The sequence below is a fragment of the Tachyglossus aculeatus genome, chromosome 21 (genome assembly GCF_015852505.1).
Source record: "Tachyglossus aculeatus isolate mTacAcu1 chromosome 21, mTacAcu1.pri, whole genome shotgun sequence".
NCBI classification, from domain to species: Eukaryota; Metazoa; Chordata; class Mammalia; order Monotremata; family Tachyglossidae; genus Tachyglossus; species Tachyglossus aculeatus.
The window spans coordinates 76,444,643-76,465,445 of record NC_052086.1 but is presented as its reverse complement, the minus strand read 5'-3'; the positions used below and the strand labels follow the sequence as shown (position 1 = coordinate 76,465,445).

Here is a 20,803-nt window from a genome sequence, read left to right as displayed (position 1 = left end):
CTCTACTTTGCTTCAAAGTGGATTTGCACATCTAACCTCAGTGCCTCTGCTGAAATTCAATCTAATTCCCTCTTGCTCTTCCGTCAGTGGGGATGGAAAAGGCTGGTTTTTTAATATGACATCTGTTAAGTGCTTACTTTGTGCCAGGCATTGTTACTAAGCTCTGGGGTTGGACACAGTCCCACACAGGGCTCACAGTCTCAATCCCCATTTTACAGATGAGGTAACTGAGGCCCAGAGAAGTTAAGTGATTTGCCCAAGGTCACCCAGCAGACGTGTGGTGGAGCCAGGCTTAGAATCCAGGTCCTCTGACTCTGAGGCCTGTGCTCTAACCACTAGGACACTCACATCAACCATCTGATGTACCTCAAGGCTTGACTTGGTCCCTGTCCTCTTGTGCACCAGGGAGAAACCTCCTGAAAATCGGAAGTACCATTTTTCCCAGTGCAATGACACTTCTTTTGTTCGAGCCTAGATGACAGCACCCAAGAATCTATTGTATCCTCTGCCAGGAGGCATCGCCAAGAAAAAAGCACATTATTACAGAATTCTATCTGAGGCACAGGACTGAGGAGTAGATGTCAGTGCCTCCTTTCTCCTAGGAAATGGATGATAAGGAATGCCCCCAAGGAGAGTACCTGCAGAGGCTAAACTCCACATAAACCGCAGGGACTTGGGGAATTGCAGGAACCTTAAGAGCTCAGGGGGTGGAGGGAGGAGGCAGGTGTGGTGGAGTGGGGAGGGGAGGTAGGGATTGCTAGCAATACCTACACACCTCGATATCTTCCTGGCAAAGCAGTTAGCACCATTTTAGATGTTTTTTCTATGAAACAGTACAGAACAGACCCAGTTCTCTATAACACCATTTTTATTGCCAAGTTCATTTTACAAAGAAGTTCTAGTTTTCATTTCCCTTGAGTTCAATACACATGAAGCATGACTCATGCCAGCAAATGCAGGTACTTCCCTAGGACTGTACACATTTTCAGAAACGGCTACTAAGATTTCCCAACTTTGCTTCTCCCCAAGACAAATTTTATTTACATATCAGGTTAAAGGAACAACATGTATCATTACATTTACTCCAAATACCTAACGACTTACACTTAAGCTTTTGCATTTATTGCATCTAGAAAAGATCAGAAAGTCAATCCCCCTTTTAACATTGCACCTTTGGACTTACACGCCACCCACATCTCCCCCGACTTCCGGTATCCTTCATCCCTGGTCGCCTGTTGAATGGGCACAGCCTGACTGGCTCACAAACTGGGGCTCCTTTCCCACGGCAGAGAACTCCAAATAAAACCGGACACACACGGTAAATCACCACCATGCCTTCAAATGAAGGGAGGAGCTCACCGGAACGAACCTGAATGATGAGCTGCTCAGCAGGGAAAGACTGTAATTTGGTTCTTTTCAGCTTACACTGTCTGGATGGGCCTTTATTTGGTAAACTCATATTGAGACTGAAGCTCTCAATGACCACATGCCTGCGTGATCAATTGTGATAGCAGAACGTACAGGGAAACGCACACGTCTGGCCTCGAAGATACACTACACACTTGCACTTTCTGCAGCTCTGCCTCCAGCCCCACAGAACCACGAAAACCAGTAACCCACAGCTCCCACCACATGACTTTCTTCGGAAAACCATTTAAATTGAATTAATTACATCTGATGTCACACTAATACTAAGAAGTCAGGTGTGCTTGCTTTCAGTTAAACCTCAAACCTTTTAGACACTAACCCGCCGGCAAGGACTCTGCAACACATCTACACCCTGTAACTAAATCCAAACTACCCGACAGAAATAAACAGCACAGCAGTGAGGGAGGACACAGAGAGCCGATTCATTTGCATAAATTAACACCAAAATGGCCTGAATCTCTTGAGTGGAGATTATCAGCCCACTCCCTAGGCCACGAATGAAGCCAACAGCGAATGTTCAAAATGAGGATTTCAGGATGCAGTGGACCAAGGAAGTCTGGTACTGTTAGGACAAAAACCCTTCTTGGCAGAACATGGAAAGGTTTGTTGTTTGTTCTATATTTAACTCAGAAGTTCTAAGTTGGGGAAGTGTGCTTCAGAGTTAACTATTATAATATCTGCCCTTCCTTTTCATTCCAATCATACCTTTCTGCTCATGGAAAGACTTGAATATTCAGCAGGTGTGAACTCACTTTATTTGCAACAACTATATCTAGCATCAATTTTTTAAAAAAGGAAAACAAAAAAATCCTCCCAACCCTTAACTCTTCTAACAAAGTGGCTTTGTTTCCATGGCCAACATCTCACTGCCCCTCTGCCTTACCCACAGTTCCCACTCAGGGGTTCAGAGATGGATAAAAACCCTTGCCTTTCCCTCTTCCTCACTGACAGACAAGACTTCAACCTATCTCATATGTGAAGTCAACAACTTCTTCCCAGGTTAAAACAAACCAACCGATACAAAATCTTCCACAGGCCTCATAGGCACTGAGATATTCTTCAAACTTCTTGACATAAGAAGGTGGGACAATGTTTAGTGACCAGTTTAATGCGGTTGTTTATGGAGCCGAATAAAATTCAATATAACAACATCAAGAGCCAGTATTTTAATCTAAAATGAAATTGTACCTACAAGTTTCACAACGGAAAGTTGTGTGTGCAGTCCTCACTACACACAAACAACAACTCAGATTCCAGTATTGGCACATTACCTGGGCACAGTGATGAGATTTCTGTTATGGAAACTGCTTCAAGAGCCAAGTACAGTTCAAGACAGAGGATTACTGTAGCTCACAGAAAAAACCTTTTCACCATCCTTTCAGTTTACTGAAAATCCCCTGAAGCAGGGGCAGGGGGAAGAAGAAAGCAAGGCTTTGGAAGAATGTAAATGGCCGGAGCCGCTTTTGATGGGATTCACGGTAAAGAAGGTCTCAGGGAGAAAAGGGCCCAACCAAAAGCAGCTCATCCAATCAGCCACGATCTTCTTGGATCGATCTCCCTCTGAAGGAAGGGATTTCCAGGCCACTGGCTAGGACTACAATGAGTGCTAACAAAGAGCCACCTCAGAATAATGCCATTATGAGGAGGTCCTTTCCCCAGTCCACTCGCCTGGAGGGAAAATACAGAATTGAACTGAGGGAGGCCTTGGCCTCATCTGCATAACACAGCCCCTGGTTCTTCCAGGCTGGGCAGATAAAGCTCTGAAGCCACACTGCATCAGAAAATCCTGGTGATGGGGGACTTTTGGTTTGACTTGTTTTGCTCTTTTTCATGCTAGGAAAGGCCTTCTTTTTAATGAGAATGGGCTGGGAAGCACCCCTACTCCTGTCCTTTGAGTTCCTAGAAAACATTAAAACATTAAAAGGGATAAAGATTTTCAAAAGGATAAACAACACTATAAACTGACTGGAGTAGGGACAACACTTTTATTGACTTTACATTTCTAAGGTGCGCGGACACAGACAGGCATTATTTTTTTTTCAACTCATGTTCAGAAAAGACAAGTAAACATCCAGAAGAAGGCTGTTAAGCTGGTGGATCCACTGTTTTCTTCCTGTCAAAATTTTTTTTACTAACTGTCATGCCCTGCTGAAGCCCCCTCACCCTACTGCCAAACAGCATCTTTTCTAGCTTGGCTGTTGCCTTCCTTCACAAGATCCATGCTGCAAGGCAAATGGCGATAACTAAATAGGTCATCTATCTCTGCGGAGTGATCTTGGGCCTGTGTTGACTTTTCCACTTCTTATCCAATTTGAATTTGATTTAAAATTCAATTAAATTAATTGGGTTTATGTAAGGTTCTCTTTTATGGTGATTCTATTCCACAATTCTGATCTGAAGCACTGAAAAGGTCCACTGAAAATGAACACAACACAAAAAATTTGTGGAGGCAAATTCAGAGGAACAATTTCCCATTCATTTACATTCAGGTATAGTGAATGCTCTGAACTTTGAATTACTTGCCCCAGTACTAAAACTGCACCAGCAAATAGAGGCAACAGATTTAAGAAGACCCTAAAAAAAAAATTGTTTAGATTTGGTCTCCCATGAAAAAGGTAGATTTTACTGAGTGGAAATTTTCTCTGCAATTTTCAGCTTGTCATGAAAGATGACCTCCCAGAGTAGAGTGAGGCTTCTCCACTGTATCCAAGAAGTGTCTGAGCCCTCCGGATTAACAGGCATTCAAATCCTGTGATTTGGTTTGGGAAAATAATTTAGGCCTTTCAAGAAACCTCTTCATCATTCATCAGTCATCGGTCATGTTATAATTGATGTCCAATGAATAGTCATGTAAGAAAAGACAAAATGTAAATTTTTAAAATACCAAATATTTTCCATTGGCGACTCTTATGAAAAACTAGCTGAACTTCAAGAGATTCCCAAGAATTTGGTGATGGGGTTGAGAGTGACTGTGACTTTATTACACCAAACTTTAAACTGCTAGGGATTTTTAAAGATGCCTTTTGTTTGAATACCCATGTTGAAATTAATACCTCGACGAGACATTCTCCAAGTTTGCTTTTTATGTATGAACTTCTGAAAGTAACCTCGCCCCCTCCTCTCAGCCCCCCTCCCCACAGTTCTGATAGAAATCTGCCAGGTCACCCAGGGAACAGAAAGTTACAAGAATCGAAAGGATGCCTCTACTCAACTCCACCCCTACAACAGCTTATTTTTGCCCCCTCCCGGACAACTGCAAGGCATCTGATTTCAAATGAGAAGAATCCTGATACCAAAACACCCACGCTCTCTGAGATATCACCACTTCGCAGTAGATACATGATGGAAGCCTAATCCTAAGCGGGCACCGAGGATCTCGTGGGCGGGATCGTGGTAGCTTGGAGAATTCGGGCCTTCGTCAGTTTCCGCTCCAGCAAGCCCGTTGCTTAAGTGCAAGATGGGAAATAGGAATTCGAATAGAGGATGAGGTGTCATTTCAGACGTAGGCCGGAAATTTCCAGGGGTAAGGGGACCGCTGCTTCTCACTTCAAAATGGAGTCGCTCCCCGCTGGTGCCCCTCCCGTGGCCACCGGCTGGCTTCGATCTGGTCCGTGTAGAAACGGAGAAAAATCGACCACGCCATCTACATCACTATTCGTCATCCGGCTCCACACGCTCACTGGGAGTGGCTCCCGCAACCTCCGTCCCTCTTTCGCCTTGGGTCTGGGGGGAAACCTGAGAGGTGCGGCTGAAAGCGTGGAAGCTGTGGGGGTCCACTGGAGGAACCAGGGTCAGGGACTCCACGCTCAAAGCATCTGTCCTGTCGTCAGAGATGAGAGAGAGCGTTGGCTGTTGGGCAGGAATCAGGCTGGGCGACAGGTTCACCGGCTCTGCTTCTTGGCTCTTGCCAGGGTTCTTGCTGGACTTGGAGGCGGTGGAAGGAGCTTCGTTCACAATCGCCACCTGGTCTGGGAGGGTCAGCTGACATTGTTCAGGAGCCACAGGGTCATCTGGGAGAGAATATATGACAAACACTTAGCCCTCGAGACTCGCAGCCTGCTTTAGGGTCCTGAACTCTAGAACTCTCCAGAGAAAAGGGTTCACTAAAGGTTTAGCACAGCATACACTGAGCCAGATGTGTGTGCAGGTGTGTGTGTGTATTCACACGGGTAGAAGCCAAATTCTGGAGAAACAATTTCCCTCCTCTTTCCCTTTCACTGGGCGACAGTGTAAACGACAGTGTAAACACCCAAACCTTCCACTGTAGTGAAAATATGGTCGATTGAGTTCACTTAGATTACTTCAGTTTGGGACAAAATAACAACGTCCTGAGACATGAAAATGATGCTTTTTAGAAGGTGAAATCTCTATGGATAAGACATTTTGGGTATATGAAATGGCATGCATTTGGGCATGATTGGCATCCGGTAGGGCACTGCAACATCAGATCCTGCAGAACTCATTTTCAGGAAATAGATTTTGAAGCTGGAAAGCCAATCTATCTTAAGCCTGTGCACTGTCCATTACCAGAATCTAAATTGAGTGCCGATCTTCCCAAGGGAGAACCAACTATGAAATAATTTAAAAGAGACTAATTCTGCAGAACTCTTCAGCTTACACAAACACTAGATAGACTGTGGTTAGTTTTCTTACATGGGTGTTCATAAGTGCTGAGTTAGCAACCTGAAAGTGGTTTGGAAATGTCAAAATCCATTACAAGAGTGAGGCAGCCCCACTGGGGACTGAGGAGGGAATCCATTTTGGGAGAAAGAACAGGCTTTCCACCTAATGAAGTTATTTTAGGAATTGTGATTTTTGGAACTTTTCAAACTCCAGGTTAAATTGGAGACAAATGGCTCTTTGGCCTTCCAGTGCATATTTCACATATGCAGAAACACTAGATAAGATTGGTGCTCATTCTGATATACATCTTTCTGGATTTCAGATGATGGTATTTTGAAAACCATTAGAGGGATTCAGCCTCCAGCCACGAGAGGGGATATTTATACAGAGTTTCAATTCGTGGATGTCATTTAATGACGTTAGGCCATTGCAAAAGATTCTGAACACTATGCGCAGAGCTCAGTTCTGAAAGTTACATTTGACCCGAGAACAGTTTTAGTTATTTCAGTTTCGGCGTGGCTCTGATTAAATCTGAAAAAGCATGAAAAAGCAAACTTAAGTTATAGCAAAAGAAGAAAAACCAAATGAAACAGAACCTTTAAACAGAATGAGATAAGAAGACGGCATTAAGTGGGGAAAAGAAAACAGAAATATTATATTACCTCTGTTCTGCCAGCAAAAAAACCTGAATTATGATTAACAAAAACTTTCAAACATGAGGTTTTCTGGTTTTTATTACTTGACTACTTTTGCTAAGCATCTCTGTTAAAGCAAAGCAGAGGTGAAAGAAGGGACCTGACTTTCTATTTGTCTAATCTTAAGGGAAGAAGAGAGCAGTGGTAGAATGGCAAGTGTTGGAATAATCAGTGAGTGAGTCAACTAAAGACTAGAAAATGCTGAACCGACAGTCTGAATTCTGTTTTCTTTGCGTCCTTGAAATTCAAACCAACTAGCTTCATCTAGTAAGATGCTTTGTGGGGAGTGGAATGGTGTATATATCCAAGTTTTTAACAGTGCTTACAACTGACTGTATAAGATAGCTGCCAGTTTTAATGTTTCTTTCTGATCTCAGTCATTCTTCCTACCTAGCAAATACAGCTTTCCTCACTGCAACATTAAGTATTAGCACACACAGACTGAGGAGATGCTCTGGATATCAATACCCTAAGTGGTTTATTATGTGTTTATAATGAGCCCCTTGACAGCAGGGTTGTTTACCAACTACTCTGTTGTAGTGTATTTTCCTCAGTACTTAATATAGTGCTCTGCACAAAGTACACTCAATGAATGTCACTGACTGAATGATTGACAAGCACTTTCATTTGAAGGGCAATTCTCCATATTCCTATTCACTACGATAAACTCTTCCATACTTCAGTTAGACTCTAGCATTATCTATGTTTTTTTTTTAACCTTCCCAACCGCTAAATAAAACCCCAGAAGGGGCTTTGCTTTAGAAAAGAGGGTGATAATAATAATAATAATAATAATAATGGCATTTATTAAGCGCTTACTATATGCAAAGCACTGTTCTAAGTGCTGGGGAGGTTACAAGGTGATCAGGTTGTCCCATGGGGGGCTCACAATCTTAATCCCCATTTTACAGATGAGGTAACGGAGGCACAGAGAAGTTAAGTGACTTGCCCAAGGTCACACAGCTGACAATTGGCGGAGCCAGGATTTGAACCCGTGACCTCTGACTCCAAAGCCTGTGCTCTTTCCACTGAGCCATGCTGCTTATCTGATGATATGCAGCCTAGGTAATACGTAATCATATAAGTAGCAGAAACTTTTTAATAGCATAGTAAGGAGCCAAAATTTCAAAGTATAAGAGGTACCTCTCCTCCAAATGCCTCCTGAGAATTGGCAGATGGAAAAAGAATGGCTATTTCCCTTCTTTGGCTTTGTCAGTGCTAATTCAACATTGCTAGCAGGACATGTGTTTGAATGGATGGTTCTTGTCTGGCCTTAGATGGGATCAGGGCTTGAGCAAAGTGGTTCTGGCCGGCTGCTGGTAGCCAGTCCCTGGGTTCTTTCCAATAAAGCCGCCCTTTGGGAAATACAGTATTCAGATTAATGGGGCTTGGAGTTAAATGCCTAGAATAACTGTACTAAAACTTGAAAAGAAGGAGCCAAGAAAGGTTTTGTAGAAAAAATGAAGGGAGTTCAAATCAGGGAAGGACCAGAAAGGCTTTAAAGGGAGATAGATTTTTAACTTAAGGGGTGGCAAAGCAGGACAAATGAGTTTAAAAAAGGTATAATTTTCTAAAACATAGCTTGAAAACCAAATGAGAAATGTAATTTGCTGAAATAAAATGGTAAACCTAAAAAAGTTAGTAAAGATTTTTGTCATCTGCCAAGACGATTATACTTAATATGATAAAGGAAAAGCTTTGAAACCCATTCATGAGTATAAACACACTGTAAATTACTCTTGACAAAGTCCTAATTGTTTCATTCATTTAATATATTAACTGAAGCAAAATCAGAACAAATAATTCCATATTAACATTTGACTGCTTAGTTAAAAGTCTGAGTTCTCCTTTCCCCTTTTAACGGGGGAATTTCAAATGGGTAATGTACATCTCTTTCACTAAACTAGGAGTGAGCCTGTTGGTGGTTAGGTTTATGCCTAACCTGACCCCAAATCTGAGGGAAACCGGCATCACTCCAGGCCTGGGCAAGTTCTACTGAAACAGCCAAGCTTAAAGTACCTTCTTGGGCCACAAGAATTTACATCTTCTCCTGAGGAGAGAGCCATGGCGAGAATTTGATAAGAAGCTTTCAAGTAGCCAATTCTGAGAGCCGCAATGAAGTTGAAAGTGATACTGTCAAATCGTACGACCAAAGAGTTTGGTGTGGTGATGCTATTTTAGACACAGCACATCTCTCCTGCACCTGGGCGAGTCATTGCTGTTAGTATGGAAATACTGCATGGCTACTGAATTGTTGTGGGCTAATGGAGAAACCTGCCTGAATTGATTTTGCGTGAGTTGCCGTGGTAGCAGCTGCTCGAAGACCTAAACCCAGTGTCCACCATGACTGTCAGCCTCCGACAGACTGAAAACTCGCCGTCGTCCTTTCCTGCCAGACCTTACTGAAGGAAAACACAGGGACAGATCAAAGGAAGCCTTTAACAATGGGATGGAGGGAAGGGAAAGGAAATGGACACAGAGAATAAATGTTACAGTACAATACCAACAAAGGACTTAGGTGATAGAGATGCAGGGCCGTACATACTCTCCAAACTGCTGGTATGTAACTGTTACACATACTTACTTAACATGCAGATCAGGCAGGATGAATGAAAATCAAAAGTGATCGTTCAGGAGGGTTTTTTTTTCATAAGTAAGCTCGCTGTGGGCAGGAAACATGTCTACCAACTGTGTTATATTGTGCTCTCCCACAGACTCAATTAAAACGACTGAATGATAAGCAGAATTGTATCAACATTTTTTTTCTTTTTGTTTAACTCCTCTCCCTTTTAATAAATCATATGGTGCAATGAGCTCTCTTGGAAACGGGATGAGCTCTAGGAAGTGAAACCCAGGGGACGGTTTTATAAGAAGCAGTTAAGAAATGTTGGATGTTGTGCACAGGACAGTGGGGGTGATGGGGAATTCAGCAAAACCATCTTAGGGAAATAAGGGCATTTTTGTTCAAGATTCATTTGGTGGACCACATTTCATGGTCACAAAATTAAACCTACAGCACTGGATTCAAATTGGGAAACTGTCATCAGAAACCTTCATCGAGGCTAAAAAGCTGAATTCCCATGCCATCCACTGGAAGTTTTCAAAGGCTGGAGAATTCTGCAGGACTCCCTTGTTGACACTCAGAAGGCCGAGAGCAAATGACATGGCAAAAAGGGGACTGGATGAAACTCCACATTACCCTGACTGGATGAAACAAAAGGTTAGTAGCTTCTCTTTCCATAGGAAGATTTCTATTTGGGGGCTTAAATTAATATTTTAGATAACACTTAAGGCCTTGAAGGACCTCACCTTCATAATTAAAAATCTAATTTTCTGCTCTACTCTTCCTGGAGAGTATGGCTTAAGTGGAACATGAATATTTTATTATATGTAAAAAATGTCACAGACAATGAATAATTAAGACTATTAAAGACAGGTGACATTTGTACTAGAAGCAGAAACAATAGCCAAGGCCAAACATTTGCAGTATCCTGTGAATGGCATAGGATAAGGAATAAGGCCTTCTGATCTTTCTTTTACAAGTTTATGAAAGAGCAGTTGAACTTTCATCTTCTTTGTTCCCCTTTTCAGGGTTTTCTATCTAGTCCCCTGAGAGAGTCAAATGTCCCCATATTTTACAAATTAGTTCAAGTCTTTTTTCCTTAAGGCAGAACAGAGCTTTCATTTTAGTACTCTTCCAAGTGCTTAGTACAGTGCTCTGCACACGGTGAGCAATCAATAACTACGACTGAATGAATGAATGAACTTTTGATAATGGGGGAGGTAAAAAACACAATAGGTGAATCTCAGCAGGGGAGCAAACATCAGGAAAAGATAAATGGAGGGGGATGACTTTTTTTTTTAAATGAAAAGATCCACCCCTGCATTGCTACCACCAAGAGCTAGAGCTTCAGTACCCAGGCCAATTTACTCCTCCCCCCATCCCCACCCTGTCACATTGTTTTCATTCATTCATTCATTCAATCATATTTATTGAGTGCTTACTGCGCGCAGAGCACTGTACAAAGCACTTGGAAAGTACAATTCAAAAATAAAGAGAGCTAATCCCTGCCTACAACAGGCTAGGCCTTTTTTTTTTTTTTTTTACCAAATCTTAATAAAACAACTATTACCATAACATGGTGAACCATAAATAAAGTCTCAACCGAAAAGCATTCCCTCTGTACAAAGCAGACCCTAAAGGTATATTTAAAAACATAACCTCCTCACACTTACAGATTTAAGGGTTACAGTGGAACTCAAATTGTTAAGAAGCAATATGCTTTACACAACACATACATGAGGACACTTTGCACTAATCATAATAACAGGTTTAGAGGACAGAAAAAGCCACAGGGGGAAAAAAAAGAAAAAAACCTCATCTCTTTACCAGTTCTAGATTTATTTCTAGGATTTGGCCTATTATCCCCTTCCCGCCATGTGTGCTTTCCTATTTCTATTTCCCAAAAACCATCGGGTATTAAAAGAAACAGAATTCAACATCATTTTCTCAACAGGAAGTAAATTAAATTTCTCAGTCCACTAGAAATAACTGCTAGCTTGAGGCAAACCCAAACACAGGAACAGGCAAAGAGTTCCAGATAAGTGACAAAAGGCATTTCAATAATCACTGCCCTTGCCAAAGATCTCAAAACATTTTATTCAAAGTTAAATATCAAGTTAAAATATCAAGTTAAAATATAAATATTAAAGTTAAATATCAAGTGGAGAGTAACTGGACCAGGGATGGAAATAATTCACACCTAAAATAAAACATTTTTGGCTTCGTTTATATTTTTCAGCAAGGGTTTAGGGATCTGTAATAAGTACAGGAAGAAGCATTTTTCCCCCTAAAATCAGGTGTAACTAACTTCCGTGCAAAAAATAATCTGTTGCTAAAACACTGCCTAATTCATTCATTCATTCAATCATATTTATCGAGCACTGACTTTGTACAGAGCACTGTACTAAGGACTTGGGAGAGCACGATATAACAGTAAACAGACACATTCCCTGTACACAATGAGCTTACAGTTTAAAGGGTCCAATATGAAGACATGAGCAACTCTGCCATCAGTATGGGAGACCGAGTGAAGTTAAGGAAGTTCACTGACAATAAGAATGAACGGGATCAAGGTGGCAGTTTTCTGAAAGATAGCCACTAAGTTCACATCTGTAGGACTGAACTCTGGGAGGGCTTCCATGACTTTGGGAATTCTTTTCCAGGGCTTACTATGGTGTTTTGCACACCGTAAGCCCTTAATAAATACTATTGCTGCTGTGCTACTACTACTCTGCATCATACAGAAACTCCTTACCGTCTACTTTAAAGCACTCAATCACCTTGTCCCCTCCCCTTCACCTCACTACTCTCCTACTACAACCCAGCCCACACACTTGGCTCCACTAAATGCCAACCTTCTCTCTCATCTATCTTGCCGCCGACCTCTCGCCCATGTCCTGTCCCTGGCCTGGAATGCCCTCCACTCCTTATATCCGAGAGACAATTCCTCTCCCTCCCTTCAAACCCGTATTGAAGGCACATCTCCTCCAAGACGACTTCCCTACATAAACCCTCTTTTCCTTTTCTCTCTCTCCCTTCTGCGTCACCTTCTTTATGCACTTCCCCCCTCCCAGCCCCACGGCACTTATGTACATATCCATAATTTTATTTAATTAATGTCCGTCTCCCTCTTGACTGTGAGCTGGTTGAGGGCAGGGAATGTGTCTGTTACACTGTTACATTGTACTCTCCCATTCATTCAATCGCATTTATTGAGCGCTTACTGTGTGCAGAGCACTGTACTAAGTGCTTGGGAAGTACAAGTTGGCAACATATAGATAGTGTTCTCTCTGCACACAATTAACAGTCAATAAATACGATTGACTATTACTAGTACTTTTCCTCTTCATCTTCCAAAGTCCTGGCCTTAGGAGAATATGTAGGTTTTTGCAGAGAAGTCTCAGGCCCCTTCTGCAGTAAAACAGATGATGACACACATGTTATGGTGGAACTGAATGTAGATGGAAAAAGTTAAGAATTCTCCAGTCTGGAAAGGTGAAGGCTGAGAGTAGACATGATTGAAATCTATTAAATCATGAAGGATGTGAGCAGAGTGAAAATGGAATTGTTGTTCACCAATTCCCACAACACCAGAATGACGAGACATTCTTTGAGGCTGGAAGGTGGTGGTTTCAAAGCAAACAAAAGGAAACATACACAGAATTTATAACCCTAGGATGGTTGTGAAGGTGGAAAAATATAAGCAAGTTCAAGAGGGGTTAGAAAAAAAATCATGAATAAGTGGTCCATAATGGCAGCATAAAGGATGTAGAGGGAAAAGGGAGAGTTGTTAGGCCTAATCTGAAGAATAATTCTGCTTGCCACAAAGGCCACGAATGCTTCAGGCATCCACCTTATCCAGAAAACTAGTTTCTAAGAAAAGTATTTTAAGGGAACCTGCAAGGCCTAGTGGATAGAGCATGGGCCTGGGAGCCTGGGTTCTAATCCCAGCTCCACTACTTGTCTGCTGTGACACCTTGGGCAAGTCATTTCACTTCTCTGTGCCTCAGTTACCTCATCTATCAAATGGGAATTAAGACCATGAGCCCCATGTGGGACAGGGACTCTGTCCAACTTGATTTGCTTGAATCAATCCCAATGCTTAGCATATAGTGCCTGCCAGATAGTAAGTGCTTAACAAATACCACCATTCTTATCATTATTACTATTATTATTATTATTATCTAGCATGTAAATATTAAAATGGTAAGTCCCTGGGTCCTTCTATTGTAAAAGTTTAGATGTAATGCTTTTCCATTTCCTTGATTCTTATCAGAAATCATCATTTTTATGTGATGGTCTACACACTAATGGTTTTTGATTCTGTTTTATCAACTGTACGTTTGATTCCTTGCCTGTATTTGGGACACTTGTCCAGAGGTGAATAATCTGCTTAAAGTGGACTTTTGGAAATTTTTGTTTGAATTGAGGGCAGTGATCAGGTCTTTTACCTCTACTGTACTCCTCCCAAATGCGTATTTGAGTGCTCTGCAGCTCCTAGATACTAAATAAATACCAACTAAGCATCAGGATGCCAATGCTAATTAATAAATATGAATTTCAAAAAAAGGGGAGCAGGAGTTTAACATGAACAGATCATTTGCTTTGCCTTATCCACAAGGGAGTGATTGATTCACATAAATCTAATTAAATGGCTAAATTCCTACTTTTGACCACATTGAACATTCTTATGATTCTGAATTATTTCCCTCAAAAATATCACCTCAACAACACAACCACCTCTTTCGTTTGGCTGTAGAACTTTCTCTTGCACAAGCCGATTCCAGCAAGTGGCTGGAAGAGGAGGTTTGGCTTTGGTGAGGCTACATTTGGCTACACATAAGCCCATCCAGGCTATTTAGGGGGTTTGGAAGATCGGAGGCACCTTCATTAAAAGGTGGAGGGGTTGGAGAGGGGAGAGACCCAGTGTTCTGACTGTCGCTGATGTCTAGAAGCTCGGGCGTTCCGGGAAAGGATCCCAGGCAGAGGCTGTCCTTAGGCCAAAGCGGCAACCACCAAACAGCTGGAAGAACGGCACTCGATGCCAAAAATAACCGCCTCTCTTCTCTGGTCTGCTGGAAACCATGCGGGTTCCCTCCACTGGGGCTGAGCGATGCTGGAAAGGTTATTCTGCTCTCCCAAGAGCTTAGTACAGTGGTCCACAACAGTAAATGCTCAAAAGATACCACTGATTGGCTCTGGAAAGCTCATATTCCATTTCCTGGGCAGAACTGATCTCCCACAGGACACAGCCTGCAATTTGATCATCCCTTCTGTTAAAGAGTTTAAAGGGTCAGTTCCTTGTGGGCAGGGAACACGTCACTTTATTTGGTTCTTCTCAAGTTCCTAGTACAGTGCACTGCACCAAATGGGTGCTCAATAAATGCTACTATTACAACTACTTCTATGTGTAGAATATTTAGTTTTCTTTTCAGCTGTTGTCAGCCATTGAAGCTGTCTTCTACAGAGGTTCAAGACAAGGATAAACCAGACACAAACTACCACTGTCTAATCGTCTATATCCTTTCCAGAAAGAGAAGTAATAGGAGAGGACGACCAGAAGAGCAGGCAAAAGAGAAGGAAGTGAAGAGGGAGGAGGAAGATGGGGAGGAGGAGGGGAAAGCAGAAGAAAAAGAAGGAGGAGAAGAAGGAGGCAGATTGGGAAGAGGAAGAGGAGGCAGACTGGGTAGAGGAAAAGAAGGTGGACTGGGAAAAGGAGGGGAAGAAGGGAAGGGGAAGAAGGGGAGGGAAAGAAGGAGAAAGAGGAAGAGGAGGAAAAGGAAGTAGAGGAGGAGGACAACTTGACATTCTTCATTACTTTGTTCCTAGTGATCAGTAACTGAATCCATATGGCTTCAATTTCCCCTCCAAAGAATTGAGCAACCCGCCTGACACGCACTGCTCCTCATCAAGTAGGTGAGTTATTTTAGTGTCTGTGGAGAGTCGGACAGTCAGGCTTTACTTCAGTGCTTTTACTGTCATGCTGCATAAAAAATGGTGACACAATAGATTTTTCTCTTCATATGGTGGGATGCACAGAATTGGAGCAGAGGCTTGTAAGGCAACAACCATTACTTAACGACCTTGGGCTAAAACTGTCAGAACTGCTGGGTTACTCTCTTCTACACACTGTGGGCCAGCTTAATAGCTCCTCGCTTTCTAAGATGAGAAAATATGCAGTTGGCACCATACGGAAATTGGAGGGGGCTGTAGAGCCTAAGAAAAATGACAGTGGACTTCTTGGGAAATAGGCTAAATTAATTCTACAGCTGGGTGAATATTGTCTGAACAGACTCATTGGACAGTTCCTGCTAGATTTCTGAGTCTGGGACAGAACATTTAGCTGAAGTTGAAAAGGAACGGCTTCCGTTTGTCTTTTAGAAGAGTTCTTGATAGAAAACGTAATTATACTTATATGCCGTGAGAGAGCGGTCGCGTGGTTTATGCACAGTGTGTATAAAGAGCCAATAAATTTCAGATATCATGAAAGCATGATATGATCAGAAGCACAAGAAATTTACTGAGGTCTTAGCTCGGCTTCCGGGAAACCTAGTGCAGATTATCTAGGATTTAAGCTTCGGATAAACAGCAGTGGCTTGGAGATGCAGTTAATCCTAAATCACAATCTCAGACTCCGTGGCTGCTCTCAGAAAGGATTGTTGAGAAAGAGTGGTCAGTCACCTCAATTTTCAAGACCAAACTGGGTCAGAAGGGAGCAGGTGCTGAATGGAAGGATGTCTAAGTGAAGTGGCTTCAATATGACCTTCCTGCTTGGCCCCTCAATTCAATTCCCAGCAGCTCTCTCAGGCTTGTGAATGAATGTCAATAGGAGATCAGGGTAATGGATGCTCAGAATAAATGTTATGTGCGGGACTCTGACAGGCTGGAGATATACCGAGTCAAAGAAATGGACAAATGAAAGCAAGTCCACGTTAACCCTTTATCAAAGAAGAGATACACTGAAAACTAAAAGTTTTTTTGTTGTGTGTTTCTTTTTTGTACAAGAATATATCCAGAAATAACTCACCCACATCTTGTCTCAGACCTGGAACAGCCTCCTTCTTCATATCCGACAAATACTCTCCCCGCCTTCAAACCCTTATTGAAGGCGGATCTCCTTCAAGAGGCCTTCCCTAAACCCTTCTTTCCTCTTCTCCCACTCCCTTCTGCGTCGCCTTGACTTACTCCCTTTATCCATCCCCCCCTCCCAGCTCCACAGCACTTAGGTGTATATCTGTAATTTATTTATTTATATTAATGTCTGTCCCCCCCACTCTAAACTTTAAGCTCGTTGTAGGCAGAGAATGTGTCTGTTATATTGTATTCTCCCAAACGCTTAGTACAGTGCTCTGCACACAGTAAGCACTCAATAAATACGATTGACTGACTGACTGAAGCAACATTGCTGGATTTCTGAATGTTGAGAGGACATGCTTGAGTTGCCCCAAACCCACAAAACCAGGAGCTTAAGACTTCACCTCTCACTTCCCTCCATTATGCCAAATCTCCTGCCTTCTCAACAAATCTCTCTCGAAAGGGCTCCTTATTTAACGGTGGATCAAAATGGAACTTGTGCTCTGCACACAGTGAGCATTCAATAAATCTGACAGAATGAACGAATGAACATATGAACATGTCCATATCGCTCTCTGCTAATGTAAACCCAGCTCCCCTCTAATGGAACCCAGCATTAGGGAAGGCTCAAACTGTAGTTCTGCCCATATGACCCCGTGTAAACCCGCAAGATACCAATTCTGAAGACAACGATTGGTCACACCTTAACCGGACAGATGTGCATTGTTGGAAGAATTTTCTCTAGTTCTGCCTTCACAGTCTATCCAAAATGGGCATTGCAATAACATGCTTTCTAGCAGAACTGAATGTACAGGCTGTAAATGAAATCACATATGGCATTTTTAAATTCAATTAAAAAAAACCATCCAGAGTGACAAATTTCTTTTCCAAAAGCCTTGAACAGATCAACTTCATAGACTCTCCCTCCTGTAGGCCCTAAAAAAGCTAAAGATTAAGGACTAGGACCAAATTTCAAGAACAAAACCCGCTATCTCAAACTTTTGTCTCTCATGAAGAGGGCAGGATTTGGAACAGCAAGCTGAAAAAACAATTTTTTAATCAACTAGGCCAAGGTGGAAGCAAGAATCAGCGAGCCGGCACGTTGCCTTCAAATTCCGGAGGTCAGAATGTGCATCTGTGGACACGGAAACCTGGAGAACCAGAACCACCTTCCAAATGGGTAAGTAGATCCACAAGCTTCGGAACAAACCGGGCACATCCCTCCCTCCCCTCTGCAGAATCCACCCCCACGGCCAAACACCGGGATTTGATACCTGATGGGCTTTGGGCTGCCGAAGGAGTCGTGGTGGTGCTGGCTGAAATGGAGTCACAGCGCCCTGTACTTGAACTGCCGCTGGAACTGCCACTGGAAGGAGGAGATGGTGACGACAGCGGGGATGGGTTGTGCTGATTGATGCACTGGGCCACTGCAAATCCTGTGAGAAAGGACCCTGACATTAATGAACGAGAAATATAAATGTGATTCACCTGAAGGTGAGGAAGATTCCCTGTGGTGGCAGCGGGGCTCAGTGGGCCACCGATATTTGGTTGAACAGGGTCTAAGAAAGCTGACGGTTGGATCCTAATTCTGCTATAACTGACTGGGGCACCTTGGCCAAAATCAGTCCATCCAAGTCACCGCTCAAAGCACAGTGCCTATTCCTCTGCAAAGCGGGGACAATCACACAGAGCTACTTAAACTGGTGTTGTGAATCTTAACTTAGAAGCACTCCTATTGGCCAAGAGACACTGAGATGTTTAATGAAATTTGCCTTCATTTGGGTATTGTTAAGAAGTCCTCTAAAACCAAATTCATAAAAGAATGCTAACATATAAATCTTAGACTACAAAACACGTTTCCCCTTATTTTAGATGATTTCTCTGCCATTCTTCTTTTTATTGCCCCAAATCCATTTTCTGATCCGCTCCTAAATGGCTCCACATCCCTACTTTCCAGAGCTAGTTTTCCCTGCAATTCACGGCTTCTGGTTTTTAACACACCACCTAGTTTTTTGGGTAAATTCCTTTCACTTCTAGTTTCTCAGGCAATACCTTAATTCCAGTGTGGTGGAATGTAATGGAAAGACACTGCAAAGGGCCTTAGAAAAATGGTTATTTTTTTCTTTATTTTGATTTTACAAAAACCATTTGCTTTTAAAAATGCATAAATATGAAAATGGATGAATAAAACCTACCTGTACCCTAAATTCTGTAAGTTAGACCGACACCACAATCTAAAGAAAGTTTTCTGCACATCAGCCACCTAAGTGATTCTAATCTCAGTTACTATCTGCGGCAGAAAGGATTTTATTTTTTACTTTTTCAATCAAAAGTTATATATAGGAGATAGCTAAGAGACATAGTAAGAGAAACAATCCTTCCTTTTTACTCAATTGTCACATAATTCTCTTCCCAAGAGCCCCAGGATTAAGGATTTGACTAGCCAAGGAGGCGCTGACATGAACACTTTTCCTAATCAAAAGATAAACAAACTGGTATAACCCTAACAAGAACTAAGCTTCAAATGGAACAGTGCCTTTTGGTCCATTAGCACAGTAAAAAGATCAGTTTAGTGGCCCCAGGGCAGGGAGTGTTTTATTTCAAGAGGCATTTTTCAATTGTCTTTAGCCATTGGACAATTCTATGGGACACACAAAAAATGGTGACTAATCTGACATTCCTTTCACCAAAGTCATATGAAGAATCAAGGCCAACTAGCATTTGGTGCTTTTCTGTCTGGTTAGCACTAGGTGAGTGGATTCCAAACAAAATAAAAACATCACTTCCTACTGGCGAGTTATGATGTAAGAAGTGAGACAACTATAGCTTCACAGACAAGTCATCAATCGAGATGAGAAAATTCTATATATAGAAAAGGAGGAAAGGAAGGAGGGAAAAGGCAGAGAGGGAGAGAGGAAGGGGGGAGAGAGAGAGAGAGAGGGAAAGAGTATGAAAGGGAAACAGGGAAAGGGGTTGGGGAGAGATTTTGATTACTCTCCAGCAAGTTTTACTAAAGGGGTCTTGAAGTTTATTGGGGTAAATCAACACCAAGATTGCCACAGAGAAAGTAGTCATCTGAACCTGAAGAGATCACACAATAGCACTGAGGAATAACGTCCAATCAGTACTGAAAGCTTTACTACATATTACACATCAGTACCTGCAATATGACAATTTTCCCTAACAAGTACAGATTTAGTGACCAAGTTATGTGTTAAATGCTATCTACATTAAAATCAACACAACACTGTGTGCAGTAGACTCCATCTTCTTAATCTCATGGCAAGCAAAATCTCAAGGCACCTGAGTGTCAAGATAGTACAATAGCTCCTCTTTGGTTTCTTTATCATTTACCAAGAATTAGAGTGATCCATGTGATCAGACTACCAAGGAATGAACACAAAGATCACTTTTAATCAGAGGTATGTTGCAAAATACCCAGTAAATTTAACATAAAGGCAAATCCATTCTATCTAGACGTATCTGGAAACACTGTAACGGCATTTCTTTCAAATCTGAACTCTCTCCTAACATATCCCATTAAAAATGGAGGACTCTGGATTTTCAAAATGTTGTTACTGTTATCAGCTTCCTTACTGGTCTTTCTGCTTCCAGCTACTCCCCACTACAATCCAGATAATATGTTGCTGCTTAATCATCTTCTTAAAGTGCTCTTTCCACTCCTCAAAAACTTCCAATGGCTTCCCGTTTTCCTTGGCATCCCTCTGCATCCCATTTTCCTCTGGTTTTTAGGCTTTCTCTCCAGATTTTCCTATGCTACATTTCACCTCTCTTTCTTGCTACATTCCGGCTCAGAATCTGTCAAATCCCATTTACTGAATGCTTCCTGTGTGCACAGCACTGTATTAAGCACTTAGGAGAATACAATATAACAGGGTTGGTAAAACATGTTCCCTGCCCACAATGAACCTGTTCGTCCCCAGGTACTTTTCTAATTGTACATTGCTTTGGACCGTGGGTGCCTCCTATATGGGAGTGATGGGGGTGGTCTCTGGAGAAGACTCAAGAGTTTACAATCAGGGCTGAAAGGATCCAAAATGATGGGTTTCTGGCCCATTAGGTCTTAGCTCCCTTGCCAGTCCTTGTCCCCTCTATAATCTGTACCTCCTTTTCGACTCCATGGTCAAAATGAAAAAGTAGACACCTCTATTTTGGATTCCCCTGCTTCTATCCTGTCACACACACTCTTCCCTGGCCTGGAGCTCACTCCCCCAACAAATCACTAGACCACAGCTCGCCCCAGCTTTCAAACCCCCCTGAGATCCCCACCCCTTCAGGAAGCCTTCCCTGAATGATTTACAGCACCTGACTCCCATCAACCATTTGGGTACTTAACTCCTGTCTTCAACAATTGTATTTTTTTATTGGAATTTTTATTTGTATATTCAATTACTTACTC

The 20,803-nt window shown here is 42.2% G+C and overlaps 1 protein-coding gene across 7 annotated transcripts in view; it reads right to left on the bottom strand.

Annotated features, from left to right (window-relative positions):
• Positions 1–850: 850 nt before the first annotated feature.
• CLEC16A (C-type lectin domain containing 16A) overlaps positions 851–20,803 on the bottom strand; it is a 257,225-nt gene continuing 237,272 nt past the window's right edge. For 5 of the 7 annotated variants that reach the window (XM_038762218.1, XM_038762220.1, XM_038762222.1 and 2 more), the window contains 2 exons: positions 17,658–17,819; positions 851–5,438 (listed from right to left, as the gene is read on the bottom strand). In XM_038762218.1, coding sequence (XP_038618146.1) covers positions 5,080–5,438; positions 17,658–17,819 — 521 coding nt within the window. In that variant the 3' untranslated portion in view covers positions 851–5,079. Of the gene's footprint in view, positions 5,439–9,024; positions 9,149–17,657; positions 17,820–20,803 lie in introns of all 7 variants that reach the window. The other 2 variants (XM_038762225.1, XM_038762219.1) reach the window with 2 other exon arrangements.